A 13,379-nucleotide genomic window follows, 5' to 3' on the forward strand; every position below is an offset into this window, starting at 1 on the left:
CTGTGAACTATATACTGTAGGTGAGGAGTGAAGCATTATGCAGGTCTGCTTCTCTCCCTTGCATCCTGATGGTCTCAAGGTCCACGTCTTTAAGCCCAATGAGGTGTCAACCTCTCTTAAATGCATAATATCTTAATGCCATGCCTATTTTATTATGGACAGAAATACCAATCTAACCCTCCTCCCATTCTTTCCCCAAATACCTTTTTAAAAGTGGATTTATGCTTTAGTAAACAAGTCTATCATTCATGAAATGTCATGTACATTATTACACTTCTAATGAACTTTCATCAGGAATGTTTAACTCTAAAAAAAATAGGTAGAGCTCGGTGACGAGTTTCTCTCCTGGGCACCTATAAACTTTCTTTATGCTAGTCAGATCAAGGTTCTACAGGCTGTTTTCTGGTATCTAACTTGTCAAGCTGGTTCATTCTCATTCACTCACTATGAAATGTTAGACTTTACAGAACAGTTTTCCTCTGGGCATCTATGAATATATTGATTTTATTATACCACATTCCATTCAGAACCAAATATTTGCTTATGCTTCCGTGAGTGGTGAACAATAATTGTATGCAAACAGGGGTGTTAAATGTAGAGCTTTTACTGATAGTAACAACTAATATTTGCTATGGCTACCACAGATGGGGAGGTGAAGCTTATACATCTTAACCCATATTTTGAAGCAGTAGCATTCTCTGATCCTGATTATATGGATCTCATGCTACATATCTGCAGAGGTCTTAATTCAGCTCTCTCAAGAGCATAGTATCTTAATGTCATGTTTACTTTATTGTTGTCATGAAGCCTTTGGCCAGCAGGTCACTGATTTGAATCAGGCCCAGGTTTGATATTATCTGAAAGGTATCACTGTGTGGGTCTTGGTAACCTATATGAAATGAGTTAATTGTCAGAGCAGACATATATCTACATTACGAAATGCTGTCATCACCAGAGTTTCATAAGGGCCAAAAATTGAATTGTGAACTGTATTGTATTCATGGAAATTACAGTTAACATCTAAACAACTAAATGCCTGAACTTTCATGGCTTCCCCCCACCCCAAGCTAATCAAAGACACTACTTCTAATCAGGACCAAGAGAGTACAACACATGTAAAGATTTTTGGCTAAGTCTTTTGGAAATGTGATCATCCAAAAAGCCTGACTTGTCTACATTACAACTTCCAGCTGTGGCTTTGCACCTGTTGGGAATTATGGGTCCAAAAATTCTAGTGTCAACACAGCCCAGAGTGTATGCCACATTTAACCTGCCACATCGTACTCAGATTTACACTTTCAAAAACGAAGTCATTTAGGAGCTAATGTCAATGGGACTTAGACTTCTAAGTCACTGTGGCACTTTTGAAAATTTTACCTCAGTCCTTTTTTTTTCTAGCTAAAACTCTAGAAGGATTTTATGTGGGGATTATAAAAACCCCATGGTGCCAAAACTTTGAAAAGAGTTCCCGGTGTTGTCAGTGAGAAATGAAATTTTCCCAAGAGTGGGCTACAGATTGGTGGATAGATATGGAAAAAGAAATGACAATTTTTCACTTTAGGATGCTGTATTTGTAACATTTGATTCAAGATGCAGTACTTATTCATTTGAAAATGGGATGGTGATAACATTTACTTCACAGGTATATTCTGAGTCTTAATATTTGTAAAACACATTGAAGACATTAAAAACATTAAATATAGTATGGGCTATGTATTAAATATATATTTCATATGCTATGTATCAAATATATATTTCATATGCAAAGCGTCCTTTGAGGTTTTTAAGGTCAGGCTTGACAAAGCCCTAGCTGGGATGATTTAGTTGTGGATTAGGTCCTGCTTTGAGCAGGGGGTTGGACTAGATGACCTCCTGAGGTCCCTTCCAACCCTGATATTCTATGATTTTATGGTTCTAATATATTGCTAAAGTTACACAGTGAAGCACTCAGTAATCAGGAATTGTTACAGAACTTTTAGCTCTACCCCCTTTGTGCCTATATGTTTTGAAATAGTCTTCATTTTGTAATATTTCTCAAATAATGCAATTCCCCCTCAAATGTACAGGCATAGGTGAAGCATCTCATGTTTATTTTACATATTTAAAATAACTTCATTTCACATTGGTCCAGTATATATTTTATTAGATAATTTTTAATATTATTTTCTGTTCTTTAAGGAGGTTCTCAATCTTTTCCATTACAGGACTTTCTCCCCCCTGTCATCTAGCTGAGATGTCATCCCATTTAGCCTATGAGAAGAACAAAGTGGTCATGACCCCTTTTTGCTTTTTGCAGCCCACCTGGAGGTTATGACGCACAGGCTGAGACTCCCATAACTCTGAACTGTTGTATTTGGCAGTAACTGTTAATAGCTCCATAGTTAAAGCTCTGGTGAGACTTGCAGTTATAACTTGGGGGGTAGAAGTTAGATACAAAAATTGGTATGTATCTCTAACGATATTACACCACTGCCTCTAAATATACAGTTTTCTGGAAAGTTAGAAATAACAGTAAATCTGTTCAGTGGTTTAAAAATAACAGCGGTGTGAAATTGGAGGGCTGGTAACTTACATCATTTTTGGATTGCTGTAGCTTGGTTTTAATACTTGAAGCTTTAGCTGTGTGGAAGTCCCCCACAAAAAACATACATGGTCTAGTAAAAAATAATTAAAACAAGGAGACTGGCAATATTAGTCATTGCTATTGGTATTTATACAAAGGGGAACAGATGAATAAAGTAGTTGTCAGCAAATCAAGTAGCTCTTTGGCTAGAGTCCACTGGAAAGCCCTATTTATGCACCTTAGATATGAATAGTTGTTGTAGTGATACACTAAGGTGCATCCGTAGGGCCCTACCAAATTCATGGCCATGAAAAACATGTCACGGACCATGAAATCTGACTATTATAGGGGAGACCAGATTTTACAGAGTTGGGCGGCCGGAGAGCAGCAGCTGCTGGGCGGGAGCTCAGGTCTGAAAGCAGCGCTGTGGACAACAGCAGCATAGAAGTGAGGTGGCATGGTATGGGGGTGGGAGGGTTTGGTCACTTTTTGGGGAAGGCAGGACTAGCCTTACAGGTGGGCGAGTGGGCAACCGCCCAGGGCCTCATACTTGGGCGTGGGGGGGAGGGAGAGCGCTTTGGTCACTCACCTCCCTCCCCCCGCAAGGTCACTTTAACTCCCAAGCGCCGGGCTCCAGGTGCTAGTCCTGAACAGGCTGAGGAGGGACAGGACTTCCTCTTCCTCTACATGAGCCACTCCCAAGGTCGGGTTAGACCCATCTCCGGGAACCTCCCCTGGCTGCAGGAAACATAGCGGCTGCTGTCTGGGAGTCCAGCTCTGAAGACAGTGTGGCCTCCACAGCAGTGCAGAAGTGGGTGTGGCATGGCATGATGTGGTATTTCTACCCTTACTTTTGAGCTGCTGCTGGTGGTGGCGGTGCCTTCAGAGCTGGGTACCTGACCAGCAGCTGCCCTCCAGCTGCCCGGCTCTGAAGACAGCAGCACAGAGTAAGGGTGGCAATACCGCAACCCCTCTACAATAGCCTTGCGACCCCCCATGACCCTATTTTGGGTTGGTACCACCCACAGTTACAATAGTGTGAAATTTCAGATTTAAATATCTGAAACCATGAAATTTATGATTTTTAAAATCTTGTGACTGTGAAATTGACCAAAATGGGCACTACGTATCAGGGTATGGGCTCTCTCCTGCCCATCTTAGAAATTGCACAGGTACCTGCCCTCAATCTTCTCATGCCTTACAAGGAATGCAAGAACCTCTTCCCAGCTCGTGGTCTCCCTCTCAGTTTGCAGGGATGTATTTTAGTATATTTTTTTCACTACCTTGCTAAGTTAGCCATACACTTGTGCACAATGAACCGTTTCTTAGCTATGTGCTTTACAAGCTTTGTGAGGAAAAAATCTACTGTGGAAGCTCAGTATGCAGTTTTCAAAAGCTCAAAACTTCAAGTAAAACCAGTTTTCTTTAGAAAATCGGCAGGCAGTTGGTGTGCTAGAACTGTGCTTATTACACGATTCAGTGGTGGTGTAGCTGTGTAAGTCCCAAAGTATTAAACACGGTGGGTGAGGTAATATCTTTTCTTGGATCAACTGCTGTTGGTGACAGAGAAAAGCTTTTGGGCTACCCTGAGCTCTTCTTCAGGTCTGGGAAAGTTCTACGGACCTAAATCCGTACAACTGCATCACTCAGGGGGGTGAAAAACCCACACTCCTGAGTGACCTCGTTATAGCAACCTAACCCTCTTGTAGACAGCGCTACATTGACACGGGAGCGCTTCTCCCGCTGACATAGCTACCACCTCTCGGGGAGGTGGATTAACTATGTGAATGGGTGAACCCTCTTCACTAAAGCACTGTATGGGAACTGTAGCACTTTACAGGATCACAAACATTAAGAGTGTCACAGCTAAATACAGGTTTCAGAGTAACAGCCGTGTCAGTCTGTCTTCGCAAAAAGAAAAGGAGTACTTGTGGCACCTTAGAGACTAACCAATTTATTTGAGCGTAAGCTTTCGAGAGCTACAGCTCACTTCATCGGATGCATTCAGGGGAAAACCACAGCTAAATACAAGATCAAACAGATAGTTTAGCATAAGCAGTTAGCACATATTTTAAGGGACCATTCAAGGTGAAGTGGCCCGTTAACACTGCTGTAGTCACAGGACAAAAAGGGAGGCTAGTGGGTTACAGAGTGTTGAAATAAGCCATAAATGCAGTGTCTTGATTAAGACCCTGATTTTTAGTGTTTGGCAAAGCGATGAATTTAAACTCCCAGCTCATCTTTTGAAAATGTTTAGGTTTCCTTTGAGGATGAGGCCTGATAGAACAGATATAGTGATTGCTTTGTGAAAAGTGCTCACCCAGAGGTGATAAGGTGTTTTTCTCTTTTAACATTTTCCTGTGTGAATTCATTTGAGAGCTTAGTGACTGGTTTCACACACACAGTTGTTGTGGAGGCATTCAGTGCACTGGATGAGGTACACCACGTATTGTGATAGGCATGTGTAGAACCCATCATAGGCGCTTATTCTGTGGGTGCTGAGCACCCATTGGCAGCCCCCCTACCAGAACGTCCCCAGTGCCTCCTGCCCACTGGTGGACCCTACAGATCAGTGCCTCCCCCTCCCTCCCAGCACCTACTGCCTGCTGTGGATCAGCTGTTTCATGGTGTCAGGAGGCGCTGAGGGGAAGAGCGAGGGTGCAGTGTGCTCAGGAGATGGGGCGGGGAACTGGGAAGGGATAGCGGCAGAAAGAGGCAGGGCGGAGTGGGGGTGGGAAGAAGCAGGGTGGGGGTGGGGCCTGGGAGAAGAAGCAGGGTGGGGGCAGGGCCTGGGTGGAGCACACCCAGCAGATAAGAAACTTGGCGCTTGTGGGACCTATGGATCTTGAAAGGTGTGTTATGAGGGTGTTGATCATTGTAGCAGTGGAGATATGTCCGCAGGTTTTGCATCTGTTGTTCTGACAGGGGTTGGTGCCACTTTGAGTAGGTGTGTTCTGGTTAAGGTTGCCAGGTATCTGGTGTTTGACCAGAACACCCAATCGAGAAGGGACCCTGGCAGCTATGGTCAGCACTGCTAACTGGACCATTAAAAGTCTGGTTGGCGGCGCTGCGGGTCTAAGGCAAGCTAGTCCCTAGCTGTCCTGGCACCATGCTGAACCCTGGAAGCAGCCAGCAGGTCAGACTCCTAGGCAGGGGGCCATGGGGCTCCACGTGCTGTCTCCACCCTGAGCATTGGCTCCACACTCCCATTGTCCGGGAATCGTGGCCAGTGGGAGCTGGGGGTTGGTGCCTGTGTGTGAGAGCAGTGTGCAGAGCCTCCTGGCCCTCACACCTAGGAACTGGACCTGATGGCCATTTCCGGGGTGCAGTGCAGAGCCATTAGTCCCGCTGCACCACTGAGCAGGAGCCGCCCAAGGTAAGCCTGAGCTCCAGCCCCCAGGCCTGAGCCCCCCACAAACATGGAGCCCCCTAACCCCAGGCCCACTCCAGAACCTGCACCCAGCCAGAGCCCTCACGCCCCTGCACCCCAACCCCCTGCCCCAGCCCAGGGCACCCTCCCACACCCTGAACCCCTCATCTCCAGGCCCACTCCAGAGCCTTCCCCCCAGTTAGATCCGTCACCCCCTCTTGCACCCCAACCCCCTGCCCCAGGCCAGTGAAAGTGAGTGAGGGTGGGGGAGAGTGAGCCACCAAAGGAGGAGGAATGCAGGGACTGGGGGGCGGGGCCTTGGGGAACGTGGGTGGGGCCTCATGGAAGAGGCAGGACTAGGGTGTTCGGTTTTGTGCAATTATAAAGTTGGCAACCCTAGTTCTGGTCTGTGGGAAGCTTGCTTCTGATGATGAGTTTGGAGAGGTTGGGGGGTTGTTTGAAGGCCAGAAGACGGGGTTCAGGAAAGATTTCTTTTAAGATTGGGTCTCCATGGAATATGGGCTGTAGTTTGATTATATGGGTCTCTGTGTGGGATGGTAGATGACAGCTCAGGGTGTGCTGTTGGAGGGGTTTATTTCTGTATTGAAGCTGGTTCTCTTTGGGTATTTGGATGTCCCATTCCATGATGTGATCTACTTCTCTGGTGCAGTGTCCTTGTTTTAGTGAGGGCGGTTTTGAGTGTGTTAAGGTGCATATCCTGGAATTTTCCCTTGGAGCATATTTTGTGGCTTCTGAGTGATGGGCTGTAGATAACAGATTCCTTAGTGTATTGGGATGGTTACTGGATCTATGGAGGTAGGCATGATGATGCCAACTTCTTCATGGGCCACCTTGAGGAAGGATTTCTGTACAAACACACCATGAAATCAATGATATACCTGAGATACATCAAAGATATTTTCATCTTCTAGCAAGACCACTTAAACTCCCTCAGATTTCCACCACAAATTCAACAACTATAGCCCATTCATTGAACTCTCTCTGGAACACTCCCACACTAGCATCTACTTTCTGGACACCATGATCAGTTTCACTAGTGGAATCCTACCGACAGCCCTATCTAAGAAATCCACAGATCCCCACATCTACCTTCATAGATCTAGTTACCACCCCAAATGCACCAAGACATCTGTTCTCTAAAGCCAGCCACTTTGTCTCGCTTATTACACTAATCATGATTGTTTTGTTGTTACCTTGTCTCCTCATATTTGTTTTCTCAACCTGTTATCTCTAGTCATGGGATTGACTTCAAGCTCTTTAGGGGTAGACTGTCCATGGGTGTACAGTGCCTAGGACAATGGGACCCTCATCCCAGAGTGAGGCTCACTGTTACAACAGAACTAATAACAATAATAAAGAGAGGCCCATTTCCTCAGTGAAGGCCATATCCATGCCAAATTTCAATTTTCATCCCTTAGCCAATCGTACAGTAGGGCAGTTAAAAAGTCTCAAAGTTTGTTTTATATTGGGGAAAGTTTTCTTCACTCTCTCATATTTAAAAGTGGCTGAACCATTTTTACTTAGTTGCTTAAAAAAAAAATCACCTTTAGGTAGAGCCCGAGTCTGGAAAATTTCAGTCTAAAACAGGGGTGGGCAATAATTTTTGCAGGGGGGGGCCACTCAATGAATTTTGGTAAATCATCATGGGCTGCAGATTTCTACTATATTAGTGGAGGGGGTGCAGGGTCTGGGAGGGAGTTTGGGTGCAGGAGGGAGCTCTTGGCTGGGGCAGGGGATTAGGGTGCAGAATGGGGTGTGGGGTCTGGGAGGAAGTTTGGGTGCAGGAGGGAGTTCTGACCTGGGGCAGAGGGTTGAGGTGCAGGAGGGGGTGTGAGATGCAGGCTCTGGCCGAGAGTGCTTACCACAGGTGGCTCCCGACCGGTGGTGCAGTAGGGCTCAGGAAGGCTGCCTGCATGCTGTGGCCCCACGCCACTCCCGGAAGTGGCTGCGGCCGGCTGCTGCTGGCAAGTCTCTGCGTGCCACCTGGGGGGAGGGGAGCAGTAGGTCTCCGTGCGCTGCCTGCGCCCGCAAGCACTGCCCCTGCAGCTCCCATTGGCTGATTTCCGGCCAATGGGAGCTCTGAGGACGGTGCTGGGGGCAGGGGTAGTGTGCGGAGCTGCCTCCCCCCGCCCCTCACCTCCCCTGCCAGGGGCGTTCAGAGATACGCCAGCAGCAGCCGGCCACTTCTGGGAGCAGCGTGGGGCCATGGCAGGCAGGCAGTCCAGAGATCACAAGGGGACAGCCAAAGAGCCCGACGGGCCGGACAGAAATGTTAGATGGGCTGGATCCAGCCCGTGGGGCATATTTTGCCCACCCTTGGTCTAAAAGGTGAATGTTGTTAATATCTAATTGAAAAAGGGGCTGGGGAGAGAGTTATAGACTGGGACCACGTAAGCAATAATAATAATAAGACTTAACTCTTCAGGGGGGTCTGCCTCTCCTGCTCTAATACTCTAAATATTTGCATAAAAAGTGTCACAATTTTCATTTAATATGTTTTGTACTGTTTGGAAGCAGAATAGCAAAAAGAGAGAGTAACTAAAATTCTGGAGGGTGCCATGATCTGTCCATAAAAATGCCTATACAAAGTTTTATTACTTTTTAAAAAATCAGTCATGTTGTTTTCCATCATTTTATCACACAATCTCAGTGCTCAGGAATGTAACAAAAAGTAACTTCCATGTGAGAGCTGTGATACTTGGCTATGTCTGTACTACGAACTAAGGGTGTGATGATTCCCTAGCTTGTGTACAAATACTCCCAGTAGCTTGACAAGAGCTAGCATAAGTATAAAGAGTAGTGTAGCAGCAGTAGCATGCATGGGCAGTGGCAGCAAAGACATGGTTTAGCTGTGCCAAGTAGGTACCCTCTGATTTCGGGAGTGTTTGTACTGGGCAGGGTTCAGTTGCACCTCCACTGCCCCGGCTATTGCAGCTACACTGCTACTGATACTCACGCTTGTTGTAATTGAACTACCATGAGTATATGTATGCAAGCAGGAGAATCACACCCCTAGCTCGGAGTATAGACATAACCTAAAATGAATTGAATTAGTGACTTGTTCATCAAGTAACTCTAGTGACCAGGCTTTCAAAGTAATCCTCTCGTAGAGTAAGGAGGAACAGGATATGTCGGGGTGGTAGGTAAGTAGGTACAAGATAATTTGACTGATGTGATTAATTGCATTCCAAACAGGTGTCAGCAGACTGGAGGTTTCCTACTTGTACAAAGAGCTCACTCAGTTTACTGGGGTGGTGAGGTTAAAAAACAAACTGGTAAATGTTCAACTGATTGGATTTGAATGGACATTTGCTTTTGTTCCCTATTAAAGGAGGGGAATTTTGTCAAAAATGCTTGTGAAATTCCTGACTTATCTTAGAGAATGCTTGTGGAGTGCAGAAACAAGTAGTCAGAAGAATGTGGGCACCTTTTCAGGCTTTTTGCTAACAGAACAGTTCTGCTGCCTGGTTGGTTTGCTCTGGGTTATTTTTCAAGTTTTACAACTCAGCTAGGATTTTAGATGAGTACAGTATAGGGTAGGCAGTACGGTGTGGTCATGATATAGCTTTCTTTGTTTGCATTACTGTATAGCCGTGCTGGATCTATAAGGAGCCTTTCTGTGAAGTGCATTTTAATATTTAGATCAAACAATGATTGGAATACATGAATGCCCTGTGGGTAAACGTGTCATTTTTAAGCAGCTGACCAGCTTTCTCCCTGCTGCTCCAATTAACACATTCAGCATGCACTCTTATCGGTGAGTAGGCTATCTATATGGATTAAACCACTTTGTTGTTTATTCATCCACCATGTGAGGTATCGGAAATGGATCAGCACGGTGAACATTTTTAAAACAAATGAAATGAAATGAGGTCTTGAGCATGTGCCACAGTAAACATCAGGGTAGTTATTAACAGGCTACAGAAAACCTGTTTTGCCTTCAGATATGGTTGAGTCCATTGACTAACATGTATCCCCGCCCCCCAGCTCCTCTTCAAATGATGGAGACATAGGATAGTGAAATTCTAGTGCTGGGATTCCTCTTGCTGTCAGGCAGATCTTCTGAACTTTGTTCTGTTTTGTTTAAAGGCTGATTGTGATCAAACACTTCTCTTTATTTCCTTCTTTACCTTGATTGCAATTTTTCAACATAAAAACAATGGATTTGATAAAGGTCCTCTTAAAGGTAAAACAAAATGCTTTGTCATAATTGAAACTGTTGGTGTTTTTTTTTGTTTTTTTTTTTTTTTTAATGGTATCAGAGTGGCTGTCAAAGGGTGCAGCTCTCCATCTATATTTGCTGTTCATTCATGCTCAAACAGCTTTTTGTGAAGCTTAGCTGCTAAGACCAGCAAAAGGTAAACTGGGCTGTTAACTGTGTGCTGGTGAAAGAGATGGAACGTTTCTTGGGCTTTGTGAAGCAGATAAGAAGATCGAGAAGAAGAAAAGGCAAAAAGTACCGACCTGAGGAGGATTACCATGAGGGCTATGAGGATGTCTATTATTATGCTTCAGAGCATTTTCGAAGTAAGCACTGTGTAACCTAATGTTTTCCTGTTGTGATAAATATTCAATATTGTTTTTATTACAAAATGCTAACACTGGATAGATATCTACATGTGAGCCTCATGCAGGTATTATAAGCATTAGACTACTATTATTTATTTGTCTAAATTTTCTGGTAGGAAATTAGAAACAAAAGCTATCTTAGCTTTCAAATCAAGCAGGGTCTGTAGCAGTGGTTAATATTTCAGGTGCAGTTAATTGATTCTTACTGTTGCAAGCCTTTTGTTAGACGACTTTGTGTTGTAAACTGATATGATAGCCTTTTTAGAACACTTTTATATATAAATGTAACTACATTCATATTTCTACTACATGGCTTTTAAAAAATAATTGCTCCTGCATAAGTTCAAGTTGATGATTAATATTTGTTGATTGAAAGTCCTTTGTGTCTGAACTGTGCCCTGATCTTTACAGTAGAAAGTAACTCAAGTGGGCTTCTTTGCTGCTGCATGTTCAGAATTGCTTCAGGAATTAAGTAATCAGGGTTCCCCACCCCCCCTCAATTTGCTGTCAGACATCTGCAGTAGTAGCTATACGTCAAAATAGAATGGCTGTTTTTAAGACCCCTGCAAAATCTGTATTATAAACTGCAATGCACTTGAAAAATTCTCTCTACCTGTCAGTGTTCTGAGTTCCTGGTCGCTCTCTGACTTATCCCAATGGATTGGAAATGCCCAGAAATGCCTGAGGGGATAATGGGAAAGAAGCTACTCACAGACATCTGAGTTTATTATGCCATTCTCTAATGGAAGGTGTTGACAGTATAATCAGTCATGCACAAAAAATATTTTTAAATAGGGTTGCTATTCTTTTGACTTGTGATTTGGGAGCTTTTCTGCAAAGAGTTTGTATTCTGCCTTTTCCTGGCAACATAAAGGTTAAATGTACTCTTATGTGTATGTACCATTCATGTAGCTGTCAGCTTCTTTTCCATCACTTCCTCTTGTTTCTGTCTGAGAGAAGTGTAGTTTTTTCATAATATAATCTTTTTAGGGTTAAATGCTGAAAAAGTGGATTTTATGGAAATGCAAGTAGTAAACATGTCTTAGACATAGTTCTGATCAACTGCATCAAACTTTTTATGCTGGTCAAACAAGATGGCTCACTTTTGGAGATAGGTCTAATATTTGTTGAATATATGATGTGTATATTTTGTTTGGGGGTTTAATGGGGCCGTCCTTAGTAATATTCTCTGAGCTTTTTTTTATAAGTGCTTATTGTTATGCAAATTACATTAAAGTAATGTGGATGATTTATGTGCAACTGATTTGAGATCTGTTAAGCAAAGCACTTTCTTTTTAAAAAAGATTATCATGGCAAGGTACCATCTTACAATTGTGTACTCTACATCAGGAACATCAAATTTAAAACTACAAAACATTGTAGAATTTTAAAATGAAATAAGTTAATGAAAACATGCAACTTTTTTGCTTTCTTCAGCTTTATTCGTGTCACGCAAATCACATGGCTATATATCAAATTAGAAGTGTTAAGCTAGTGTTTCCCTAACAGATTGTAATAGAACATATTTTAACAAAAACAACCAAGCAAACCAACATCAAATGTATGTACCTATGATTTTATTAGCTTTTTTTAAAAAAAAAATGGCATGAGACAACTGTGTGACTAGACCAAATGCTTAAGAGTGAGTACTCCTTTCATTTTGACTCCCCTAATAGAATAAAATGATAAACATTTTTTCTACACACTTAAACTTGCCAAGCTCATGTACACAATAAATATTTTCAAGTGGATAGGTAGGCATGTTCTCTGCCACTTTCATCAGTGCTCATAATCCAGAGTTAAATAACCACCTAAAACATAATGCATAATTCTGCCGTTGGATGCACATGGGGCTTGCAACTTCAAACAGCTACTTAATAAAATGTATTACAAGATACTCAAACTCTAGAGATTTGACTATTCATCAGTCATCAAACACCAGCGTCTTTTATTAAGATATCTCATCGAATATAATTGCTTCTTAATGCTTCTTTTGTCTACTCTTTCAAGTAGGTTGTGTGTCACAGTTTTGGTGGATAGGTGTGATATTCACTTAAATTATGTTGTACAAAATGTCAAGGCATGCTCCTGCTGTCGCTAAAACTTTTGCTCTTTAACCTGCATTTCATGTAATTTATAAAATTAAATGTACATTCCATGTTTAAATATTACTTAACTATGCACCAGCAATTCACTGTTTACAGTGCAGGTTAAGAGGAATGACAAGCCTTTTAATAATGATTCCTCTGGCATTCCTTTATGTTTAGAAAATTCTTTGCATTGTTGAAATGATCTTCTAGTGTATTTACTGATACAAATGTCAACAGCTCAGAGCTAATGGAATCAAGGACCTGTTGTTCACTCAAATAGCTTAAGCATTTTTGGTATGCCCTCTTCCTCCCCTCCTCCCCCCAATAATATTATGTATTTGGATTTTTATGTCCAAAGAAATGTAAACATTTTAATTCCATTTAAATTTACCTAGTGGAGCTGAGGATTCATTCAAACAGTTATTTCACATGTGCAGTAATATCTCTCATGTTCTTACTTGATGAAATGCAAAAACTGTATTAAAATAACTCCAGGATCAAACAGCCAAACAAAAAGCAAGAAAATCGAGTTAAAAATGGAATAGGCCTCTGGGGATTTTGGATAAAAGTTGACCTTATTCTGTCCTTAACTTCCCCTTTTGTGCCTGGTATTGTAGCTCAAGCTAGATGGTATATAGCATAGCCACTCTTCTGAAGCCCTCTTCGTGGAAAATTAGATGAGCTATACTGCTTTGGCACAATAGGGTGAACGAAGGGTAGTAATAGCGAAAGCTCTCCTGGTAAAAGGATGGTCCCAACTTTGAAT

The 13,379-nt window shown here is 42.8% G+C and overlaps 1 protein-coding gene across 7 annotated transcripts in view; it reads left to right on the plus strand.

Moving 5' to 3' along the window:
- GRIP1 (glutamate receptor interacting protein 1) overlaps positions 1-13,379 on the plus strand; it is a 550,719-nt gene that overhangs the window by 174,397 nt on the left and 362,943 nt on the right. For 4 of the 7 annotated variants that reach the window (XM_073327852.1, XM_073327848.1, XM_073327849.1 and 1 more), the window contains exon 1: positions 10,349-10,481. The exons of the other annotated variants lie outside the window; for them this stretch is intronic. In XM_073327852.1, the coding sequence (XP_073183953.1) occupies positions 10,349-10,481 (133 nt within the window). Of the gene's footprint in view, positions 1-10,348; positions 10,482-13,379 lie in introns of those variants that run through there. 7 annotated transcript variants of the gene reach the window in all.

Source organism: Lepidochelys kempii, chromosome 1 (assembly GCF_965140265.1).
Source record: "Lepidochelys kempii isolate rLepKem1 chromosome 1, rLepKem1.hap2, whole genome shotgun sequence".
Taxonomy (NCBI): domain Eukaryota; kingdom Metazoa; phylum Chordata; order Testudines; family Cheloniidae; genus Lepidochelys; species Lepidochelys kempii.